Source organism: Acanthochromis polyacanthus, chromosome 4 (genome assembly GCF_021347895.1).
Source record: "Acanthochromis polyacanthus isolate Apoly-LR-REF ecotype Palm Island chromosome 4, KAUST_Apoly_ChrSc, whole genome shotgun sequence".
Classification (NCBI taxonomy): Eukaryota; Metazoa; Chordata; class Actinopteri; family Pomacentridae; genus Acanthochromis; species Acanthochromis polyacanthus.
In genome coordinates, this window is record NC_067116.1 from 5980133 (window position 1) to 6003690 (window position 23558).

The 23558-nt window shown below is 40.1% G+C and overlaps 1 protein-coding gene and 1 long non-coding RNA gene across 6 annotated transcripts in view; one reads left to right on the forward strand and one right to left on the reverse strand.

The window, feature by feature from the left end:
* ttll7 (tubulin tyrosine ligase-like family, member 7) overlaps positions 1 to 9414 on the forward strand; it is a 163387-nt gene extending 153973 nt beyond the window's left edge. For 2 of the 5 annotated variants that reach the window (XM_051947402.1, XM_051947406.1), the window contains 2 exons: positions 6589 to 6693; positions 7968 to 8106. In XM_051947402.1, coding sequence (XP_051803362.1) covers positions 6589 to 6671 — 83 coding nt within the window. In that variant the 3' untranslated portion in view covers positions 6672 to 6693; positions 7968 to 8106. Of the gene's footprint in view, positions 1 to 6588; positions 7583 to 7967 lie in introns of those variants that run through there. The other 3 variants (XM_051947401.1, XM_051947405.1, XM_051947403.1) reach the window with 2 other exon arrangements.
* A 10122-nt stretch (positions 9415 to 19536) lies between these two features.
* LOC127533758 (uncharacterized) overlaps positions 19537 to 23558 on the reverse strand; it is a 55497-nt gene continuing 51475 nt past the window's right edge. Inside the window, exon 4 of the long non-coding RNA XR_007941507.1 lies at positions 19537 to 20661. This is a non-coding gene — a long non-coding RNA (uncharacterized LOC127533758). The remainder of the gene's footprint in view (positions 20662 to 23558) is intronic.

The window sequence follows — 23558 nt, forward strand, 5'->3', positions numbered from 1 at the left end:
TGCCTATTAGTGCGTGCGTCCCGTGCACACATTTTGTTACGTTTCAGTCGCCTCGGAGGATAGCGTGGGTCGCCAGTCTCAGGAACCGTTATTTTGGGGGTCGCTGGCTGAAAAGTTTGGGAGCCCCTGCTCTAAAATGCTGTTTCTGTGTAAATGGGAGGCCAGAACACAATGAAACCTTTGCGTTTCGTCCTAAAACCGTTGTCGTGTAAACTAGCCGTCAGACTGTTTGTGACACGGCAACCATCCAGCCCGCTTGCAGCACATCACCCCGCTGCCACATGCCAAACGTGCCTTCCCCTCACTGCTTCTATCAACAGCATCTTACCCCTGAGTGCATTTGCAGTGTGAGCGGCCTCACCTGCACCGCATCAGTGCCATGATCAGCCCGAGCGCCGCTCTCTTCTTGTCACAAGAAGACAGAAAATGGCTCTGCTCATATCGTGTGGTCTGCAGCTTCACACCACGAGTGGCTCACATCCCTCCATCAGGCATGCAGGGGACAGCCGCAACCCACCACCACTCCAGATAGCTGACAAGCAATTAGGATTATTTTCTCATTGATGCATAAGCTTTACATGAGAGGCAAGCTTGTGCAAATGTGTGTGGGCGTGCATGCACATGTCATGTGACTGTTACACAACGATCATCCGTCCCTCTTCTCCACACTCGGCTAACCTCAAACTACTTTCCCTGCGCTGTGTTCAGATCCAACTGCTGACTAAAAGGGATAAACAATGTGCTGGTTGTTCAGAGTGTAAGAGATAAGAGACGCGAGCCACGGTCCTTGAAAACCAACTGATCAACGCTTTCTTCTCATTGTCCACGCAGAGGGAATATCAGGCTGAGCACTCGGTTTGTTCATTTCAGTCTGCTGCAGCCACATGTGAGCTTCAGCTATACTGCTTTATTGCATTAAATATGGACTGTGGCTCTTGATCCTCCTCATCTCTTACATTATAGTTGCACCCTAATTACAGAAAAAGAGTTTTAATGCACAGATGGGCACGTGGCTAATGCTTGGAAAATGTGATCCTCCATTTCATGGAGACTTTTAAACATACAACATTGTTTCAAAGTAAATTTTTAAGATAAGGAAATAAAAACAATAAATGTTGACGATACTTATCCTCTAATATTTCCATATTAAGTCCATATTATGTTGTACTATGAGATGCGATCAGAAAGTTCCAATACTGCACCTAAAACAAGCTAAACCCGTTCTCGAACAGTGATCTTCAGACGTTGCCTCTTTGTGCAGCGACACTCTGCTCCCAGTGCTCCTGCTGCTGTCCTAACGCTACCTGGAAATCCAGCTCTGTAGCTTCATCAAGCACCAGAAATGTCCTCCTGTGTGTCCAAACAAAGACAGTTCAATTCGAATTTCATTTTGTGGAAAATGAAGCGTCACATGGAGCCAAATCTGACAAGTAGGTTGGGTAGAGAGCGATTAGATTAAGAACTTTTCTCTGTGGGTGTTACGTCATGGAGAACCCAAATCTCATCACACCACAGTTGAGTCTTGGTGCATTACAGCAGAACTTGGAGCTGAGAGTCCAACTCTGGGGGATGAACTCACCTGTGAATGTTGAAAAAACCACAAGCATCCTCTCTGATGCTCCTTCTTCCTGATGTTTGGTCTCTGGGTCATAACCACAGGAAAAGTTTGATGACTGCAGGCCTGTTGGCAGAGATCTTTGCAGACTTTTACGGTCCACGATAAAACCAGAAACCACAAAATCTGATTTAGAAAGAATTCATTGTCCCTGTAAACTAAATGCAAATAATAAAATGCAACACTGTAGGACATTCAGTAATCAAACAATAACATAAATATAAAAAAATGTTCCAAAAAAATATGGCGCTGTACGTAGCACGAATGGATTGTACAGGTTTAGCTTTAATAATGCACCAGATTGTAGTTTATAAGTACAACCGTGGAAGATGGTGAAGTAAATAATATTACTAATAGATATTACACATGAATAAATAAAGTGTGAGAGCAACAGATGAATGTTTATGCACGGCGATAGCTTCTGCAGGTGAAATCACAGATGTGCACCTGCAAGTGGTCACAAAGATCCGTGTAACGTAGATCATGATGCTGATAACGTCGTGCAGAATTAGGACTCACAAAGGCTCCAGCTTGGACCTGCTGAATGCTCATGAATGCTTCACGCACAGTTTGGAACTTTTTGATCGCACTTCATATGTCAAGGACATGCTTTGCAGGATATGAGGCAGATGTAGATGTAGTTGTTTATATTCATTATTTAAATTCTAGTTCAAGACATCATCATTTAGAAAAAAAGACCCTTAGAGCCTGACGACTAAACTGTTTCAGTCATCGACATCCTTCACGTGCACTATATGCTCAAAAGTATGTGGACACTAATGGACTTCTGGTGTAGAAACTTGTTTTAGCTCCACTGTGAGGGGAATTTTAACACTACGGTGTGAAAATTAAACCAACAGAAGGCTGCCAGCTCTGTAGCAGCATTTCCCAACTACAGGTTTAACAGAGCAAGGAATGTTGGAAGCAGCATTTCTAAGCATACTAGTTTATTTACATATACTTCAATCTGGCTTGGAGGCATCTCTTCAGCAGTTTTTCTTGGTCTGCAAACTGAGATTTTAATTCAAGACTCGACTAAATCAATCACCAGAGTCGTGGCAGCTGTTCTCAGGTTTTTAGACACATCTCTCCACCAGTCTTCTTCTGTACTGTGTGGCTCTTAACCCTCCTGTTGTCTTCATTTACGGGCACCAAAAATATTGTTTTCTTGTCTGAAAATTTTTTTTAAAAATTCAGCAAAAAAAATTCCCCAAATTTCTGAAAATTTGCAAAACCTTTGGGAAGAAAATTCCAATAATTACATACAAGGTTCCCTTAAAAAAATTTATTAAAAAAATATCTAAAATGATCTAAAAATATCTAAAGTGATTACATATACATCAGTAAAACTTATAGTATTTTGTTCAAAAACATTCACAAAAAAATCAACCAAAATCCAGTGAATTTTGCTGGATTTTGGTTGAATTTTATGTGAATGTTCTTAAGAAGCATTTTTTTTTAGCATTTCTTTTTTTCCACCAAAAAAAAAAGTTGAAAATGTGGACATCAGAAGTATGACACATTTGCAAACTTTAAAACGGTTTAATTTGACGCGCAGGACAACACGAGGGCTAATAATACTTGGAATACCTGGAAATGCTTTAAGAACTTAAATCCTCCTGCTTTGTGAACTTATTCCTTTAGCTGGGTGTCCAAATACTTCTGTCCATATAGTGTACATATGATATTTACACGTGCACGGCTCTGTGCAGCCATCAGAGTCGGTCAGTTCACTGGGGTTCCGTCGACGGCCTCACCTGGCTGCTCCTGTTCGATGCTCCGACCAGGTGTGTCGATTCAAAGTCCTCCGGTCTGTGTGGGCAGACGAGACGCCAAACAGCCCCGCTAATGACTTTCTTGTTAAGCCTGGAATTACTGTCAATACCCACAGACAATTTCCCCATGATGACAAAAGTTTCAGATTCTATTAACTTTCATTTGTCTGAAAAGTGTGGCTGTAATTAGGGTTAATTGGGGTGTTGCGCTGAATGTGGGCCGCAGATAACCTTCAAGCCTCTCTGTGCCTCTTGGCTTCTGATTGCGTCAGTCCTCTCCTCCATCCTGAGTCGCGGCGTTTCATTTTGCCTCTTAATTCGCCGCAGCGGTTGGACTTGGGATTGGAGCGGAAGGCCTGTCAGGAGGAGCAGTTGTCGGCTGTAGCGGCGCATGCATGGATCGCAGCGCCAAGCATCTGTCCGTCTCCCTGTCAGCTGATGGATTGAAGTAAAGCACAAGCGCACCGAACGGCCTCCCCCGGCTTTCAAGCATGCACGTTGTTGCCGAGACCTTTTTCATGATCAAAAGGAGGACGAACCTGGAAGATGCCGAATGAGGGTCCAATTAAATGTAGCCTGCAGAGACGGCAGCTGCTTGGACGTGAGCTGCCCCCCGCCCCCACGCCTCACCACCACAGCGCTTCTTTTTATGTGCTGAATATTCTCAAAGTGAATAGCAGAGGAGCTGTGAAGAACACACACTCAGGGCCCCCAATGAATGTTCAATATTTGATTTTCTTTTTTTTCTTCTTTTTTTTCTGACTGCCATTTTCCTAGGCTCAGGGTTTCCAGTGAAAACCTTGGAAACCGACTGGGGGGGAAGAAATCACACCTAAAACCCACAAACACAATCCCAGTGGATGTTGGTGGAACTAACATGAGTGGGTGTGAATCCACCCCGACATCCATCCATCCATCCATCCATCCATTATCTATACACGCTTAATCCTCATTAGGGTCACGAGGCGGGGGCTGGGGTCTGTCCCAGCTGACTTAGGGTGGACAGGTAACAGTCTATCCCAGGACTACACACACAAACAAACAATTCAATTCAATTTTATTTATATAGAGCCGATTACAATTCAGATTGTCTGGAGGCGCTTTACAGAACCCATATGCCTGAACCTCCATCCCTAAAGGTACGTGTCCACTAAGGCTGGGCCCGAACATCCGAATATTCAGTCGTTGTGGTGGTATTCGAATATTCATTTTGAGATCCAAATACTCGTAAACCTCCCCCTTGGCTACTGCCACCAAGTAGCTGCTTAGCTGCTTTACCGTCATCACGTGGACATATCAAATCTGACGTCATAATTCACTTTGCCCATGTTTGTAAACAGAAGACAAAATGTCAAAGTCAGAGACATCCATGCTAATGCTAATGCTTTCAGACTTCGACGATGAACCCCCTCCTCCCCCCGTGGACGAGGCGAACATTCGGATATTTGTCATTAGTTGGGCCCGAATATCTGGAGCCCAAAAATTGCTATTTGTGATCTAGTGCCCACTAGATCCGACAAGTTCCCACATGCTGGTCAGTTTGTGCTGCGTTTCGAGCTGCGATCCATTGTATCTTCCCAGAGCTCATTTGCATAAAGTAGACTCAACCTCTACTTTCTGCAAATTCAATGCACAGTGCGGAGGTCCGACGCATCGTGAAACTTTCGTCAAACGTCTAAACTAGACGTCATTGAAATAAAACCAGGGCGAATTCAGCAGATTATCTCAGAAATATTTTTCACTGAAGTGTTTTCGAAATAAAAGAGAAAGTTTACAACTGAGCCGCCATGTTGGTCCGATGCATCTACCGGAGTGAAAGTCTGAAAGCTGTCACGTGACCACCCAATGACCCGCTAGTGACCGTCTACCTAGCAGGCGATTTTCAGATGTGGTGTGTTTACATGCAGGAAAAACAGATCTAGTGGACACGTACCATAAAGCGACAGTGGCAAGAAAAAGCTCCCTTGTAACCCTTTGATGCTCAGTGTAGGTCAGGAGATGCCCATTATCCATTAGATTTGGGTCACTTTTGACCCATCTTGCCCATCAAAGGGTTAACGGGAAGAAACCTTGAGCAGAACTGAGCTGGTATGGGGGGATCCATCTGTCGCTGGTCGGCAGGTTGAGAGGGACACTCACATTCACACCTACAGACAGTTCAGAGTTAAGAATTAACCTCAGCGTGTTTTTGGACTGTGGGAGGAAAAAAACCCACAAATTCACAGGGAGAACATGCAAACTCCATGCAGAAAGACCCCGGGAACGTGGGGACACAAACCGGGGATTTTCTAGCCGTAAGGAGACAGTGCTAAAATCACGACATATAATCACTGAATACCACTTCTAATAGAAACAAATGTGGAAAAGGCTGAGAATCCACCGCCCGGCTCCTCTGGGTACGAGTGGAGAACTTAAGGAAGTCGTGTTGGACCGTCTGAGCCATTGTTCATGGAGTCCGGTGGCAGATGAAGACGATGTGCTGGAGGGATACCTACGGCCCACTTCACGCCGTTTCAAGGACACTCTCATCGGACTAAATCAAGTTAATTTGAATCCCTCCTAACTCTCCTGGGTGCGAGGCTGCGTTGAAACGGATGCCCTCAGCGACATGTCTCTTCTTCTTCTTTCTTTTTTTTTCCCTCTCCCCCTTTCTGCTCGACTTCAGAAGAAGCTGCTCGGCTAATTTGTTCAAGAGCTATTTCACAAGGAACGAGGGCTGTCAGAGGAACAGTGTGCTATCTCTGCACTAGCTTAAAAGAAGATATTATTTCTCCACTCTATAATCCGCAGCCCCAGTGGCTCCCTTTTGATTAGATTGTCACATCTTAAACACTTCCTCGGGGACTATTTCTTTTGACCATTATACTCGTTTAAACGGGCATTAGATGTAGTTTTTTATTAGCTAAGGAGCCGTGCTGCGCATGTAGCAATAAGGTCAGCTAATGTAGGATATCACAATACGACGAGCGTGCTGGAGAAAGCCCATTAATGTAAGGTCGGTGTTGGAAGCCATCGGTGTGGAAGAACTTCCAGTAACATTTGCATAACCTTCAGTTAACCTTGTCCAGGATCTGCTCATCTCATCTGACATTGCTCTGACAACCATCCCTGACTCATTTCCAGTAGCTGAAGGAAGATGGGAGCAGGGTTCAGCCCCTCCTTGACTCTATCTCAACCTGACACTGATCTCATTCTCAGGTACTGGAACGCTGTTAGCAGGAGCTGCCTCACTGCTCTGTCTCGGTGGAAGGTGTCATAGAAAAGTCTTAGAAAGGTACTGACGTCTGTGCCTCGGAATGATAGGTGAGGATTTTCTGTTCCTGATACCACAAATGTAAGCGGTCAAAGTTGAAAAACTCTGGAAATTTGCTTGCTTCAGTATGAAATCTACAATTTGTTACACATTTACCGCACATAAGCTCATTAAACGAGATTGTAGGTAAAAGATCTGGTTCATTTACAGAAACTTAATCAATAATTATTATTATTTTACCTTTATTTAACCAGGAAGAGATTAAAAATGTTTTCTACGATGGAGACCTGGCCAAGATAGCAGCCATACAGAAATTAAAAGCTAAATAAAACACATATATGATTTACAACCAATAAGACCGATGGCTATTCCTCCTTCACTGCATGCTTTATGATGCTCTTAAACTCATTAATGTAGAGTTTTTTCATGAGTGAATCATTTGTTAATCAGTAAAACTGAATATGTTCAGGTTTTGGACTGTTTCTCAGACAAAACAAGACATTTAAAGATGAAACCTTGGAATGTTGTGAACTAAAATTGACATTTTCCACTAAATTTGGATGTTTTATAGACAGAATAGATCCTTCAGTAATTATTAGTTGCAGCTCTACACACAATGCACATTTTAAGTCTCCAATTTATTCCATATTTTCTGTTTTGTAAAATCAAACGGGGGGAAAAAGGCATTAATTTATGTGACAAACCTGTTAAATCATTATTATTTTACAGACACTTTTCACAGATTTTTTCACAAAATTCTCATGTTTTAAAGACAAAATAGATCCATTAGTAATTATCAATTGCAGATCTGCATAAATGCTTCAGATCTCACATTTTAAGTCCCCAATTTTTCCATTTGACAGATTTTCTTTTTCGTCAAATCTTACGTAATATCTTGGAAAATCAAAGGAGGAAAAAATGGTGTTGATTTTTATATTTGTTTTTTTAAATATAAATTTAATCAGCATTATTATACAGTTATTTTTCCACTAAATTCAGATGCTTCATAGACAGAATAGATCCGTCAGTAATTATTAGTTTCACTCCAGATCTCACATTTTAAGTCTGATTTTCCACCTTTTCTGTCCCGTTTCCACGGTGAACTGCTGCCCTGATATCTTGAAGTGGCCGGGCTGTTATTAAAGCTGAACTGAGCAAACGGAGACGGCCGTAAACGGTAGAACTGTCAGATGAAAAGCGGGCCGTGTGGGCGCCCGCTGAGGCTCCCCAACCTCTAAATTGTGACCTTTGCATGACTAATCCTCTCATTATGTCCATCCTCTCCCCTAATCCCTCCGTCCCTCGCTCTTGTCCGTCTGTCCAGGTATCTGCTGCCAGTGACCTCCCAGTTCATCATGAAGTGGCCTTCGTCCAGCTTTGGCCGCCTGTCCTCGGCTGTGCCGCGCTCAAGCAGCCTTTTTGCCGCCAGGATGGGCCACTTCTGAGGTCACCGTGGCAACCCTGGCTCCCGACACCTTCGCCTTTTGACCTCCCGTCCCTCAAACCGCCGCCACCGCCCAGCCAAACCCACATCTTCCCGGTGTGGATCTGACTTTGGTCGACCAGACCGGGGCTCGACTCGGCCCCGAGCCCTTTGTGGAAGATCGGCGGATTCTATTTTTTGTTTTTTTGGATCGGCCGCCGTTCAGACCAGCAGACCTCCGGTTCCCTCTGTCCCTCCTTCACTTCCCCCCTCGGTTCTCGTTGTAACCGCTGTATTATAGCCAGTGTACAGCTAGAAGTCATGGTACTGTAAAGGGAACGAGTAACAAATACTAAACAATGCAAGGATGATTTATTTATTTATTTATTTTCTCAACTCCGTGGATGCAGTGAATGCAGAATGCAGAGCAACAAGTGGATGTAAAAAAGAAAAAAAAAAAGCTTTTAATTTTTTGTTTAATTTATTTCCTAACTTAAACCAGAGGCTTTATTATTAACGGTCACTTTATGTTGTAGTTTTTTTGTTTTTTTAGCGAGGAGATGGGGCCCGGAGAAGTGAAAATGTTTTACCTTCTGAATGCTAATGCTTCATGGTTTCCCTGTGTGAAGAGCAGCTAACAAAGCAACATGGTGTTCAGAACATCAGCGTAGTGAAGAGCCAAGCCGACTCTGATGCCACGGCGTGAAGAGCTGAAAAAGCTCTCGGAGCGCCCGCCACTTCCTAATAAAGCACTTTGCAGTTTGTCACGGAAAAAACGGAGCGAGATAAAGAGCGGCTGCACATTAGTAGAGTCTGCATGCCTAGATTTAGTCCCTTTAGACCCAGCTGTAGATGCTAGAGAGAGGAGCTGCGTTTGGATTATACTTGAAGTTTTGTGTTGTCATTAATCATCGTGTCTTCGTACCGGCTGAAGGAGACACTTGTGGATGTGTTTGGAGGCCGGGAATCACAGGTGTGCCAACAAAACGCACGTCTACGTCACGTGTTTGTTTGTTTTTTTTCACTGCAGGACTTCAGTTTGACAGTATTAAGTGTTGCTCAGACAAACACGGTGTTCTGTGTCGGTAGTTTGTGCGTTTCCCACCAGCTGACGGTAAATAAAGATGGTAGTCAGAGCGTTTTTATTTAACTATTTGGACTAACAGGTGTAGCAGCGACGCTAAAAGCTAAAACTGCTCAGTTTTCCTCCCTGTAAACTGAACATCCATTCACAATGCCAAATATTTTTATTTGCCTGATTTTATTTGTGTTATTTAAGAGTAGGACTTCTTTTTCATTGGAGGTATGAGATTTTTAATTTTACATAGCAATAAAATGTTTAAACAAACACGTTTGGTCTTCTGTCGTTTGTTCTGTTTGGATCGTTTTCAATCATCCATCCATCCATTCTCTACGCACCGCTTTATCCTCACTAGGGTCATGGGGGGTGCTGGAGTCTATCCCAGCTGACTCGGGTGAAGGCAGGGGACACCCTGGACAGGTCACCAGTCTGTCACAGGGCTACATATACAGACACACAATCACACTCACATTCACACCTACGGACAATTTAGAGTAACCAATTAACCTCAGCATGTTTTTGGACTGTGGGAGGAAGCCGGAGTACCCGGAGAAAACCCACGCATGCACAGGGAGAACATGCAAACCCCATGCAGAAAGATCCCAGGCTCAGGCCGGGATTTGAACCGGAGATCTTCTTGCTGCAAGGTGAAAGTGCAGCCCTACTCTAAAACAGACTAACAGATTTGAATAAAATTTTCAGGGAAGGTCACAAATGACACAAGGACCAGGTGATTAGGTTTAGGCAGTGATGCAGCTTATAGTCCGGATCCATGGATTTGTTAGTTGTTTGTTAGTTGTTGTGAACAGGTTCCTTTAATTACTTACAAATGCAGCAAAGGAAACACTACATTTAAACATGTTTAATGGTGACTGTCTATTTTGTAATCTACTCCTAAATATCTGTTATTTTTACTCTTCATGAAATTAGTTTCATTAAAATTTCTGCACAAAAACCTCCAAAACAAACTTAAACAAAAATCAATAATCGTTTTAATAAACCTGAACTTAAATAAAGAAAAGTGAAGCCATAAATCAAATTTCATTCAGTTATTTCAACTTTAAATTAGTTTAAAATCAACTAATGCAGAAATTTGCCTTAAATATACACAAAATATTTAGTTGATGCAACTCGCAGCTTAAAAACTAAATCAGTAATTTAGACTTTCATTTATTTAAGTGTTGGGAACAGGTTCCTTTAATGACTTTTATATGTGACTTCAAATAGGAGCAAAACTAAAGTTACACACAAAATTACATTTATTATAACATTTAAATATCAACTCAACCATTTAAAACAATGTTTGCAACTTAAAAGGTTCATCTAAATCAGTAAATTAGATTTTTTTTAAATCTTGTAGCCATGTACAGTATTTAAGTGTTGGGAACAGGTTCCTTGTATGAATTTTTTGTGTCACAGGGCCTCAATTAGGCGCAAAACTGGAGGTTAACAGAAATTTAAATGACATTATTAGGTTCAAGCAGCATCATCATGTCAATCGAAACAATGTTTGCAGCTTAAAGGGTTCATCTAAGTCAGTAGATTAGATGTTTTAATCTTCCATCCATGTGTTTTTGGGAACAGGCTGCTTGTATTCGTTTTTCTGAGCAGCTCTCAGGTGTTCTGCTTCTCCTCAGGTAACTCTCAGAGTCCAGAGCAGCTCTTTGTTGTCGCTCAAAGTGTTTTTGCAGGTTTTTATTTCGACCAGCAGCTTCCTGTTCGGGTTCTCCTTCCTGTCAGCGGAGGCGGTCGGGGCCGTGACCTGCAGACCCTCCGGCCGTCGCCTTGGCCGCCGCCGCTGCAGCCGGAGCAGCGCAGGGCAGCGGCTGTCTGGCGCTGCCACCGCCTCGTTCCGTCCAAAAATATCTCCCCCAGCAACGAGGCTGCGCTGTTCTGTCCTGACCTTTCTGCTCGTCCCGCCGCCTCCCCCACCGGTGTGTGGTCCAGGCAGCTCTGCAGCCGCTGTCCAGCCTTTTCTACATTATTTTTTATTTTTAAAGCAACACCCAGATGACCCAGTTTCGGGGCCCTAAGCCGAACTCTCCGGCTTGGAGAGTAAAAGAGCGACTGGGAGCTGTGTGAGAGGTGGATGGTTCAGATGAGATAAGGAAGCACACTCTCATGCAAAACACAGATGGCCGGGCTTCAAATCTGCTCTTAATCCACCATTTCAAATGACATGGAGGGAAAAGAGCAGCGCGGTTTATTCTGTAATTATGGCAGCCTGAGCGAGGCGTCCGTGGGCTCGGCTGCCCTCCTTTTCCCTCCTACTGAAGCTTTAAAAGTGGAGCCTGTAGTGGTCTGTGTGCTTTCAAATGACAAAAGTGACCTTTCTTATCGGACAAATATTGCCTGTGTACGACAAGGTGTGTGTGTGGATTATGCGTGTGCTCTCCCCGCTGTGTGTGCCGTGGCAGCCTGCTGCAGCGTACTGTACAGCAAACAGCCAAACCGTCACCGCCTTACATGCCGTTGTTCCTCTGCTCGCTGCCAAATCAGCCTCGACCCACAAAGGCAGGGCCGCTGCAGGAGCCCGGCGGTATCTGGCACCAAGACGTCAGCAGCAAATCCTTTAAGTCCTGTTGGGTGCGAGGCAAGGCTTGTTCCAGAGCAGCCCCTGTAGCAGGTTCATGGCTCGGCCCTGTAGATATCCACACCGCTGAGATGCTCAGACGGTGATTTGGCCTTTTGTCAGAGAGTCTCAGCTCTGAATATTAACCCCCGCATCCAACACGGCGACTCCGACAGCAGCTTACAGTCCAACAGATCCTGAACATGCACCGACTTTAGCAGATAATCAACTCTGGTGGCTTTATCTGTGAAAAATGCTGCACGGAGAGCTGGAAAGCAGCACTGTTGGGCTCTTTCTTTCTCTCTTGTGGGATTAAAACTTTTCATTTTGTGTGAAAATTTGCATGTGATTGGTGCCTTGGTCGTCCTGCCGGCTCCTCCTGATTGGACCAATCAAGTCCTGCACCTGTAATCAAAAGTGCTGCAACCCGTCATTCACAGGTGTGTTGTGCAGTTTTTCTGCATGTTTCTGGGTTAAATATAATGTCAGGTTGATGCGACTTTATTCTGTTACTTAAAATAATGTCTAAATCAGTCAGTTAGATTTTCCTTTTATTGTTCGTAAATGTATTAAATTACGTAGTGAGAGCAGGTTGCTTTAACTAGATTTTACCTGAGCAGGTGATCTGGATAATCAACGACTTTGATCATATTTCACACCACGTTTCTGTGTTTAGGAATAGTTTGAAATGTGTGAGACACTAGTTTCCAGGATTAAATTTGCATTCGTGCTACTTCCTGTGTAGTGGCAGGTCGTGCATTTTACACCTGGACCTTCAGTGGAGGAATACCTGAATCAAACCACCTCTTAATACCATCATTATGATGCCACAGATACAGACAAACATCAATATTATACAGAAAGGCAGTTTAAAAGGAAGTGGGCATCGCTTGCATGTGTCTCAGTAAAGCAAGAAACCCAATTAAAGCAATTCAACACGTCTTCTATCACCAAATACATCACATCGAGCAGGAACATCAATATTAACCTAATAAAATAAGAAATATATGTGTCTAAATGTAAATACAATTCATTTTACTCACCTACACTTATGATAATTTGAACACTGAATCCTTCATCCTTACTTTCCTCATGAAGAGTTTAATCACTCTGTTGTGTTAGCTTGCTAGCAATCCGTGTGTTTCAGTTCCAACATTAAGTCCTTTTCTATTGCCATGGAGGCTAATGCTGAAAGTCGGGTCTGTTCAGTTGTATTTCTGGCATAGATTGAGCCAAAAGTACCGCTCATAGTGACTGAAAGGAACAGACAAACCCTTTCCGCGACTGGTGACTTGCTAGCTTCGGGGTTGCTAGCTCAGGGTTGCTAGCTTTGTGGCTGCTAGCTTCGCTGTTAGCCTGCCTTTCCTCACAAGATCCAGCTTTTCCCGGAAAGTCCGCCTAGAAAATGTTTTTCTAACTACATCTGCGACCAAATCAACATCTTCTCCTCCATCAGCCGTTGTAAAAAAACAAACAACTATTAATACTTTTACGATAACGTTTTAGCTTGTGCGGGTCGCTACAGCTAGCCAGGAATCAGTAGCTTTGGCTAAGCTCTCTGAGCATCCAATCAGAGGACGTGAAAATGCTTACGTCACTGTACACCTGCTCCAGGGCCCTGAGGTCACCAACACGAAAGCTGATTCGTTAAAGCGACAGTTTTGTCTCCAGGCGCCTTTGATTGTGAAGACCTAAAGGCAGATTTCTTTGCCCCTGGCAACACATGATGGCTGAAATATGATTGGATAAAATCTTGAATATTAACACTACAGTCCAGAGACAATATGAAAAGAAGAGAATGGACTATTGGGAATAATGTTAAAAGATTAATGGGAAAATATTAGTCTGATAGAGTTTAGGCCAGCAGAGGAGGCCTGAGGTGTTTTTGGTTGGACAGCATAGGCAAGTTAGATTTTGAGGCTTTTATTTTGTGAATGCAGCTCAGGTTAGAATGTTTTCAACTTATAGTCATATTCCTTCTTTTGTTATTTAAGTTCTATTTATTTGAGCAGCATCCACTGCTCTCAGTTCCTGCTTTTTTTTTTTTTTTAGTAATTTGTGTTTATTTATTGTTACTTTAAACTCCCAGTTCACTCAATTATATAGAGCAGCTCCGCAGTTCAAACTGGCCAATTAGGTTGCAGCTCTAGAGGGGCGTGGACCAAGTTAACAACCAATAAATGTGATTTTCTGAGAATTCCTTCTACAATGATGACTCAGTTCATAGAAACACAATCAGTCCGTCAACACTGAACATTTTAAAAAAATCAAACATTTGTGCTTCCTTCAATATTTACCTCAGTTAGTTTAAATGTCATCACACATCGATCATCCAATCAGATTTGAGACCACACCTACTAATTGACCAATAAAAGAGCTGCATTTGAACAATCTGCAGGACAAAGATGGCTTCCACAAGGTTTTGAGAGATTAATAATCTTTTTAAAATGTTTGTTTTAATCAAAGAAACAGAAAGCCAATTTGCAGATTTAGAATTAGATCAACAGAAAAACTAAATTCAGTGATTTTCCTGCACAGACGAGCTCAGCTGGCGATCGTGGACGGAGCTGCAGCTTCCTCACAGCATCTCCAGTGTTCACATACATGTTCACATACATGTACATACAGAGGAGGCTGAGATTATTTACTGCAGCACGTTTGTCGTTTTGTGTCTTATTTTTGTCGTTTTATCTTGTTTCTGTAGTTTTGTGTCTCGTTTCGTTTCAGTAGTTTTGTCTTGTTTTTGTCATTTTGTATCCTATTTTTGTCGTGGCTCATTTTTGTCATTTTCTGCCTTGTTTTTTGTCGCTTTATGTCTCATTTTTGTCGTTTTCTGCCTTGTTTTTGTCGCTTTATGTCTCGTTTTTGTCGTTTTGCATCTTGTTTTTGTCTGTTGTGTCTTGTTTTTGACATTACACATCTCCTTTTTTGTAATTTTGTGTCTTGTTTCTGTAGTTTATTGTCTCGTTTCAGTAGTTTTGTGTCTTGTTTTTGTCATTTTGTGTCTTGTTTTTGTCTTTTGTGTCTTATTTTTGTTGTTTTCTGTTTTGTATTTTTCGCTTCATGTCTCATGTCTGGACGGAGCTGCAGTTTCCTCACAGTGTCTCCGATGTTCACATACGTGTTCACATACGTGTTCACATACGTGTTCACATACATGTTCACTGTGTGTTTCCTGTTTTCTCAGAGGGGCGTTCTTCACGTGTTTGTCTTGTTTACAGCATCTTTCCTCTCAGCAGGATCCCGACACGTGAACCAACATCTGACGGACACTGAGGAGGCTCAGATTATTTACTGCGGCACGTTTTCAGTTTTTAATTTTATGCTGGGAGTAAAATCCTTTAAATATCACTTCCCCTGGAACCCGCTTTGAAGCCCCAGCTTCTGCTCTGATTTATTACCTCAATGAAAAGTGATCAATCAGTCAACGTGACCCGCTGAGCCGAATCAGACCATCCTGATGCGTTCCGTCCAATTATCGACGTCGTCACCAGATCATGGTCCAAACAGTCGACGTGTTGAACGTTAATGCTCATTTTATCTTCTGCAGTCAGAATCTACACTGTAAAATAATAAAATAAAGTTGAAAAATTGGTGAGATACTGTAACATTTAAACAGGACAACAAGAAAACTGAAAATATCGGCAAATATCTGTAAAATAATTCCATTTTTACTGATTTAAATACAGTAGTGGACTGTAGTTTATGATAAAACATTGTAAAATACACGAATTAGTTTACCAACAGTTAAAAATGTTTTGCACTTTTTTATCATTAATGCACATATATTTCATTCAAATAACAGCAAATATATGTAAAATAATTCTGTTTTTGCAGATAAATAAAGTAGAAGACTGCAGTTTATGATCAAACATTGTAGAATAAACAAATGACTATTATTTTATCAAAAATGTATTCTTAATATGCAGATTTTTCATTCAAATAACAGCAAATATCTGTAAAATAATTATATTTTTGCTGATTTAAATGCAGGAGAAAACTAGTTTTGATCAAATTATTACTAATTTACAAACAGCTACTTTGATTATTATTCATTTTTTTCATTTTTTATCCTTATTCTACATATTTTTCATTCAAATAACAGCAAATATCTGTAAAATATATTTTTGCCAATTCAAATACAGTAGAAAATGTGTAATTTATGATCAAATATTGTAAAATAAATTTACCAACATTAAAAATGTTTTGGATTTTTTTAAACTTAAATATTCATATTTTACATTTAAATAACAGCAAATATCTGTAAAATAATTATGTTTTTTGCTGATTTAAATGCAGGAGAAAACTGTATAAATTCTGATCAAACACTGTAAAAGAAAAAATACTGTTTGTTCATTATTTTTTACATGTTTTTAAATTTTTTGGTAAAATAGATTTTTGTTGACATAAACAGCAGAAAAAGTGTAATTCATAAAAGAACAACTCACCCATTGTGCTGGTCTGGTTTTTGTTTCTAAATTGATATTTTTAATGTAAATTAATGTTTTTTTTCTGTGATTCTATTTGATCATTTCGCTAAGTTAACAAAAATCTGTAAAATCACTGCAATAAATGCACCAGGCAGCAGCAAAAATAAGAGCAAAAAGCATCAATTTGTAAAAGAGAATAAGTGTATAAAACCTGTAGAGACAAAACAGGAAAAGAGCAATAAGATCAGAGTTTAAGATGAAATAAATCAAAATACTAACAGTTAGGACCATTTAAAACTGTTGAGCTTTTTCTGTACGGCCATTTGCATTATTGATTAAGGTCGACTGTTTTCAGCTAAAGAAACATTGTGAAGATGTTTTTAAATCTATTTTATGGACTAAACACTTTGTAAAACAACTTTACAGCTTATTTACTGGAAGTATTTGCAGCAGATGCATGAAGATGTGAAGCGTTTTTTCCACATGATCTGACAACAAGCTGGTTCATGGATCGTGTATTCAGCTCCATAAAGTGTTTGTTCTCCTGTGTTCTATTTAAAGTCAATCCTAGTGAGGAATTAAATTATAAATATGATTTAAAAAAGCATCTGGAGCAGGTCACAGCTGAATCAGGTGAGAAGTATTTGCTGAGAATACCTTTTATAATTGCAGTAATCACCAACATCTCACCTCAGCTCTGTGCTAAATGCATTTTTTATTTTATTTTTTCTTTCTGCACACTGAGGCGTGTTTGGAGCGAATTCAAGGTGACAGGAATTTATTTATGCAGAGGACATCACAGTTTTCTGCCCAAGAATCTATTTAGCGTCGTGGAAAAACACGGCTCAGGCTCTCCTTCTGTATTATTATTATTATCATTATCATTATTATTATTATTATTATTATTATTAGTCACCGTCTCCTTGCTTTGCCCCGTTTGAATCTTAACTTTCCTCTTGTCCCACCCCCCTGATGACCAAACTGAATCTCAAATTAAAGAGTTAAAATGAAATTAAACTCTCCTTTTGTTTTTTTTTGTTTTTTTTTAATTGATGCCTCTTGTTATTGTCGGAACACCATATTTTAAATAACAATGGAACATGACCCACAACATGTCAGCGCAACCTGTACATGATGTTTTTGTCATGTCTTGTTTTTGTCTCGTTGTAGTCTTTTGTGTCTTGTTTTGGTCATTTTATGTCTTATTTTTGTTGTTTTCTGTCATATTTTTGTCTTTTGTGTACCCATTTTTGCCATTTTATATCTCGTTTTTGTCGTTTTCTGTCTTTTTTTTGTCATTTTGTGTCTCGTTGTTGTTTGTCTACCCATTTCTTGTCATTTGTGTACCTATTTTTGTTATTGTATGTTTTGCTTTTGTTGTTTTATGTCCCATTTTTGTTGTTTTGTGTCTCGTTTTTGTCATTTTATGTCTCTTTTGTCTTTTATATCTTGTTTTTGTCTTTTATGTCTCATTTTTGTCGTTTTATGTCTTACTTTTGTAGTTTTGTCTTTTTTGTTGTTTTGTGTCTCGTTTTTGTCATTTTATGTCTTGTTTTTTGTCGTTTTCTGCCTTGTTTTTGTCTTTTCTGTCTCATTTTTGTGATGTTATGTCTTGCGTTGGTGTTTTCTGTCTTGTTTTTGTCAATTTCTGTCTCGTTTTGTCCTTTTTTTCTCTTTTTTGTCATTTGTGTCTTGTTTTTGTCATTTTGTGTCTTGTTTTGTGGTTTTATGCCTTGCTTTGGTCGTTTTCTGCCTTGTTTTTTCATTTTCTGTCTTGTTTTGTCATTTTGTCTTGTTTTTGTCACTTTGTGTCTTGTTTTTATCATTTTATGCCTTGCTTTAGTTGTTTTCTGTTTTGTTTTTTCATTTTCTGTCCTGTTTTTGCCATTTTGTGTCTTGTTTTTTCATTTTGTGTCTTGTTTTTGTGATTTTATGCCTTGCTTTGGTTGTTTTCTGTCTTGTTTTTTGTCATTTTCTGTCTTGTTTTTGTCATTTTCTTGTCATTTTGCATCTCGCCTTTCCTTGTGTGTCTTTTTTACTCACACATGTAAATTCAGACCTCCTCCCCATAAAGCCTGGGCTAACCTTTATGGATCGGGCTGCATCACGCTGCACTGCACCACCACCAACACTAACCTTGGTTGCGACGCTCAAGGAGCCGCCTGTACTTTGTTCCAGCCACGGGGGGCTACAGACGAGCTGGGTTCTGCATACGGCCATCATTCACCGCCCCGGGCTCCCCCTGAGTGTGTGTCTTGAGCGTGGGTAACAAATGGAGCTGAGCGGTGGAGGTGTTAATGCGAGCGAGCAGGGCCCTGTAGTGGAAGTACAGCGGGAAGTCACTTTCCCTCCCATCTGGCCCTTAACAAGATGGAGAGGAGCCGGCAGATGTGAGCGCTGGTCTGCTCCTCTGCCGGCTGGATTAGCGCTCCTGATGGGGAGAAGGAGGCTGTCATCCCGCCGCCGTCGCCTCCTCTGTGACGGCTTCTCTCTGGCCCTCCGCCCTGCAGATTGAGAATAAATGAGGCGTTGGGGGGTGAGGCTGACGTATACCTGCCTCCCGGTGCGTTCAGATCTTCCTCCTCTGCTGCAATGTCTCGCCGTCGAGCCAAAACACCGTCCAGGGACTCTTCATCCACTTGCTGCTGAGCGCCCCGGGGGACGAATTGAGACTTGCCGGCTGGGATATTATCAATACAGGCCCTGGAGGCAGCCTGGGAGACAGGAGACGGAGCCTATTAGTCTGCTGTTGGAGGGAACAGCTGCTCGGACCGCAACCTCCGCCAGCTCCACCTCACCTCGTGGTTTATTATCCAAAACACCTTATTCCATTTCAAATTTTGCACACAGGTATTTACAACAAAAGTACGGGACGACAAAGACACTCAGAAACATCAGACAGGATCCCAGAGTGACCAAAACTGTTCTACGGTTCACGGTGACTGAGAGAGAAAACAAAAACACACTAAACATCAGACTGGAAGAAAGGAGAACGTTCCAACCATGTTTGCTCTAGATGCATGAAAGCAACACAAGAAAAACACAAAAAGAAACCAAAAACAGAAACTCTTACAAGATTAGTAGAAACAACTGCTAAAAAAATGAGATTTTTGCTGTTTCCTGTACAGTAGAAAATGATTCTTTGATGCTCAAACGTTGTAAAGAACCTGCTTTTCCCCACATAATCATCAAAAATACTTTAAAAACTTCACATTTTTGCACACAAGTATTTATAACATTGGCAAAAACACACAAAATGTTAGACGAGATTCAGCTAAAAATAAAAAAGTTCCAACCATGGCAGATATAGATGCGTGAAAGAAACACAAGAAAAACATAAAAAGAAACCAAAAACAGAAACTCTTACAAGATTATAAGAAACAACTGTTTAAAAATGAGCTTTTTAATGTTTTCTGTTCAGGAGAAAATGATTATTTTATGGTCAAACACTGCCAAGAACCTGCTTTTCCCTCTTAGAATTATAAAAAACATGTTATTCAACTTCAAATTTTACAGACAAGTATTTATAAGAATAGAACTGGACGACAAAAAAACACCAAAACATTAAGAAAACTGAACTATACAAAGTGACTGAAGTACAAACATCGTTGCCTGATTTTTGTTGTGGACTTTACTTTCAGTTTTGACCTGAATTCTTCTGGTTAAAGCTTAAATTAACAGTTTTTGTCTTTGATTTTCACCAGTTAATGTCTGTAATTTACCAAAACAGGTGAAATGGCGCTAAATTAGTGGATAAAAATGGAGAAAAAAGTGTTAAAATCATTCATTTTTACAGTTTACTACAGGAGTTGTAGCTGGGATGTCTTTGATTTTCTCTAAAAACCCTACTAACCTTAAAAAATAAAATGAAAATGACACACAAAACATTAGACAAGAATGAACAAAAACATTTTTGACCACAGCCTAAAAGAAACACAAGAAAAACATAAAAACAACAAACTTTTATACGATTCCAAAATAATCCTAAAAGAAAATATGAACAAGATCACAATAAAAAACAGAAAAGGTAATAAATGTGACCGCGAGGAGGCTAAAAATATTAAAACAACGTGATAATTTAATGTTCAGATTGAAAATAAAAGCAAATATCTGTTATAAAATTTGATTTTTACAGTAGAAAAGAATCATTTAAAGGTCAAACAGGAGCTTTTCTGTATGAAAAAGGTAAATGTTGTGCTGTGTTTTAGTCTCACGTTTAAATAAAGACATAAAAGGAGACATCAGCTGCTGAGTTGTTCAACCTCTGCTCAGATTTTAGCTCGTGTTTCCTCCAGATGAATCGAAGCTTTCAGCTCCTGGAGACAAAAACAACCAGGGCTTAGTCTCCATTGGAACTTTAACAGCCATGAGTGTGATGTCACCTTTTTCTCACACACGAGAATTTCAAATTAAAGCTGGAACGTTCTTCTTTCAGGTCCCCGGTTACGTTTTGTTCCCGCCGTCGTCCTGCAGCTTTAATCCGGACGGTGGTCGCCGGCGTTAATGACCCCTCTGGTGAAAAGTAAAAGCAGAAAGAAAGGCGACTCACGGAGAGCTTTACAAAGTCTTAAGTACAGTAAATCTGCAGCCTGAGTCTTTATTCGTGCAAAATGTTCACACAGTTTTAGACTCTTTTAAACCGAGTGTTCCTTTAAACCAGGGGTGTCCAACATGAGGCCCGTGGTCCAAAAGTGGTCCTCCAGAGGGTCCAATCTGGTCCTCAAAGAGTAAAAATTACAGAGAAGACATGAACTGCAGATTGTAAATTAGTAAAACTATAAGTTTAAAATCATTTCTAGAGCATGACAAGTTGTTTGGATCATGAAGTAAAAGACTAGATTGTTCTTTGTTCTTTTGTCGTTTTGTGTCTCATTTTTGTAACATTTTATCTTGTTTTAGTTGTTTTTGTCTTTTTAGTCTGACTTTTGCCGCTTGTCTCATGTTTTTGTCGTTTTGTGTGTCTTTTTTGTCACGCTTGTGTCGTTTGTCCATTTTTTTGTCGGTTTGTGTCTCATCTTTGTAATATTTTGTCTTGTTTTTGTTGTTTGTTGTCTTTTTTGTGGGAATATCGCCGCTTGTCTCATGTTTTTGTCATTTTGTTTCTCGTTTTGTTGTTTTGTGTTTCCCTTTTTGTCTCACTTGTGCTTTTTCTCTACTTTTTAAAATCATTTTGCGTTTGGCTTTATTCATTGTTTTTTGGATCATTTTTGTTGTTTTGGGTCTTTTTTGTCCCGCTTGTGTCGTTTGTCTATTTTTTTGTCGTTTTGTGTCTCGTTTTTGTAATATTTTTTTTCGTAGTTTTCCTGACTTTTGTTGTTTGTCTCTTGTTTTTGTCATTTTGTGTTTCTTTTCTGTCTCGCTTGTGTTTTTGTTTCCCTTGATTTGTTTTTTGTCTCGTTTTTGTCGCTTTGTGTTTCCGTTTTGTAATGTTTGTCCTGTTTTTGATGGGGTTTTATTATCTCTTTTGGTCTGACTTGTGCTATTTGTCTCTCATTTTACTCTTTTTTCCTTTTTGTCTTGCTTGTGTGTTTTAGCTTATTTTCATCATTTTGTGTTTTGCTTTATTCATTGTTTTTTTGTCTCATTTTTGTTGTTTTGTCCATTTTTGTCACTTTGTGTCTCATTGTTGTTGTATTTTGTCTTGTTTTTGTCAGTTTTTATCCTATTTTTTGTCTAACTTTTGTCGATTTGTCCCATTTTTGTCACTGTGTCTCTATTTGTAATGTTTTGTCTTGTTTTGTCATTTTTTGTCTTTTTTTTTTCTGATCTTTGTCGTTTTGATCATAAAGTAAAACACCACATCATTCAGCTCCAGATGACTAAATGTTGTGTTTCTTTGTAGACACTCTGTGATCTGGAAGTTGTAATGTGGAAATGATAAACTGAGGATGAATGTTGATGACATTGTATTTATTTTTCTTCAGAAATATCAGGTTGTTCATGAGGTTTTGTAAGAATATAATTCCTTAAATGTGACCATCTTCAGAATGTGAACATTTTTGCACTAAAACAAAGGAACCATTAGGAGTTGTAATTATTTATAGGTTGCTATGCTGTGATCTTACTGGTCATATGAGGTCAAATTGGGTTGAATGTGGCCCCTAAACAAAAATCAGGCAGGATTTTGTGAGATCTCAAAGCCCAGACTGGTGTGTGAGACATTTGCATTTACGTGTTGCCGTGCCGATTGTGGATTTAAGCAAATCAGTGTTTGTGTTTCTTTGCCTCTGTGGTAATTTCGCATGAAATCACTTTAGTAAACATAGCTGTTATCTTGCTCCCATTATGTCTCAGAAAGCCCCGTCTTTTGAAGATGACATTTTAAATATATGTACCCGCAGGAAGGCACGCAGCACTCAAGGTCTCTCTAACTTCTGTTTCCTTTCAGCGGCGGCAAAACTCCAGTCACAAACGGCTCAAAATACTTTTGAAGTTAAGGTGCTACATCAAAGTAATCTTACGTAAATGGATGACTAGAAAAAAAAACTTTCTTTTAAATGCAAGACTGACGTTAATTAGCCTAGGTACTCAATGGGAGCAAGTTGTTCTCAAGTATCTGCAGCTTTTCACCAACTGAACAAGCTCAGTTTTCGATAATTAGCGGAGCATTCTCACAGCCTCTGCAACTGGGAAATAATTGGCTTCTCAAACTGCTGGTGTGTCGGCATCTTTCAGCTTCCACGGCTTCATCCTTGAACCTGACGCCTTGTCTGTGCTGACTGACGGCATCGGCAGCGTCAAACACCTGAAAACTCGTGTGTTGATTACATAAAACCTCAGAGAGATCGTCCACATGTAGCCGTCTCATAATGTCAGGGATGTGATTGACAGAGACGATCTGTTCCTTTCATGTTTTTCCTTTAGTCGTGGACACAAAGATGAACACTACATTAAACCGAATTTTTCTTTAAACCAGGGGTGTCCAACATGAGGCCCGTGGTCCAAAAGTGGTCCTCCAGAGGGTCCAATCCGGTCCTCAGAGAGTAAAAATTACAGAGAAGACATTAACTGCAGATTGTGAATTAGTAAAATTATAAATTTAAAATCATTTCTAGACCATGACACGTTGTTTTGATCATAAAGTAAAATACTACATTGTTCTTTTGTCATTTTGTGTCTCATTTTTATAGTATTGTGTCTTGTTTTTATTGTTTTAGTCTTGATTTTGTCAGATTTTGTTGTTTGTTTCTTGTTTTTTGTCATTTTGTTTCCTTTATGTAATTTTTGTCTTGTTTGTGTCATTTGTGTCATTTTTTGCCTTGTTTTTGTCTGTTTTTTGTTGCTTTGTAACTTTTTTAATCAAATTTTTGTATCTTTTTTGTTTCATGTTGTTTGTCTCACGCTTTTGTCGTTTTGTTTCTCATTTTGTTGTTTTGTGTTTTCTTTTTGTCTTGCTTGTGTCATTAATC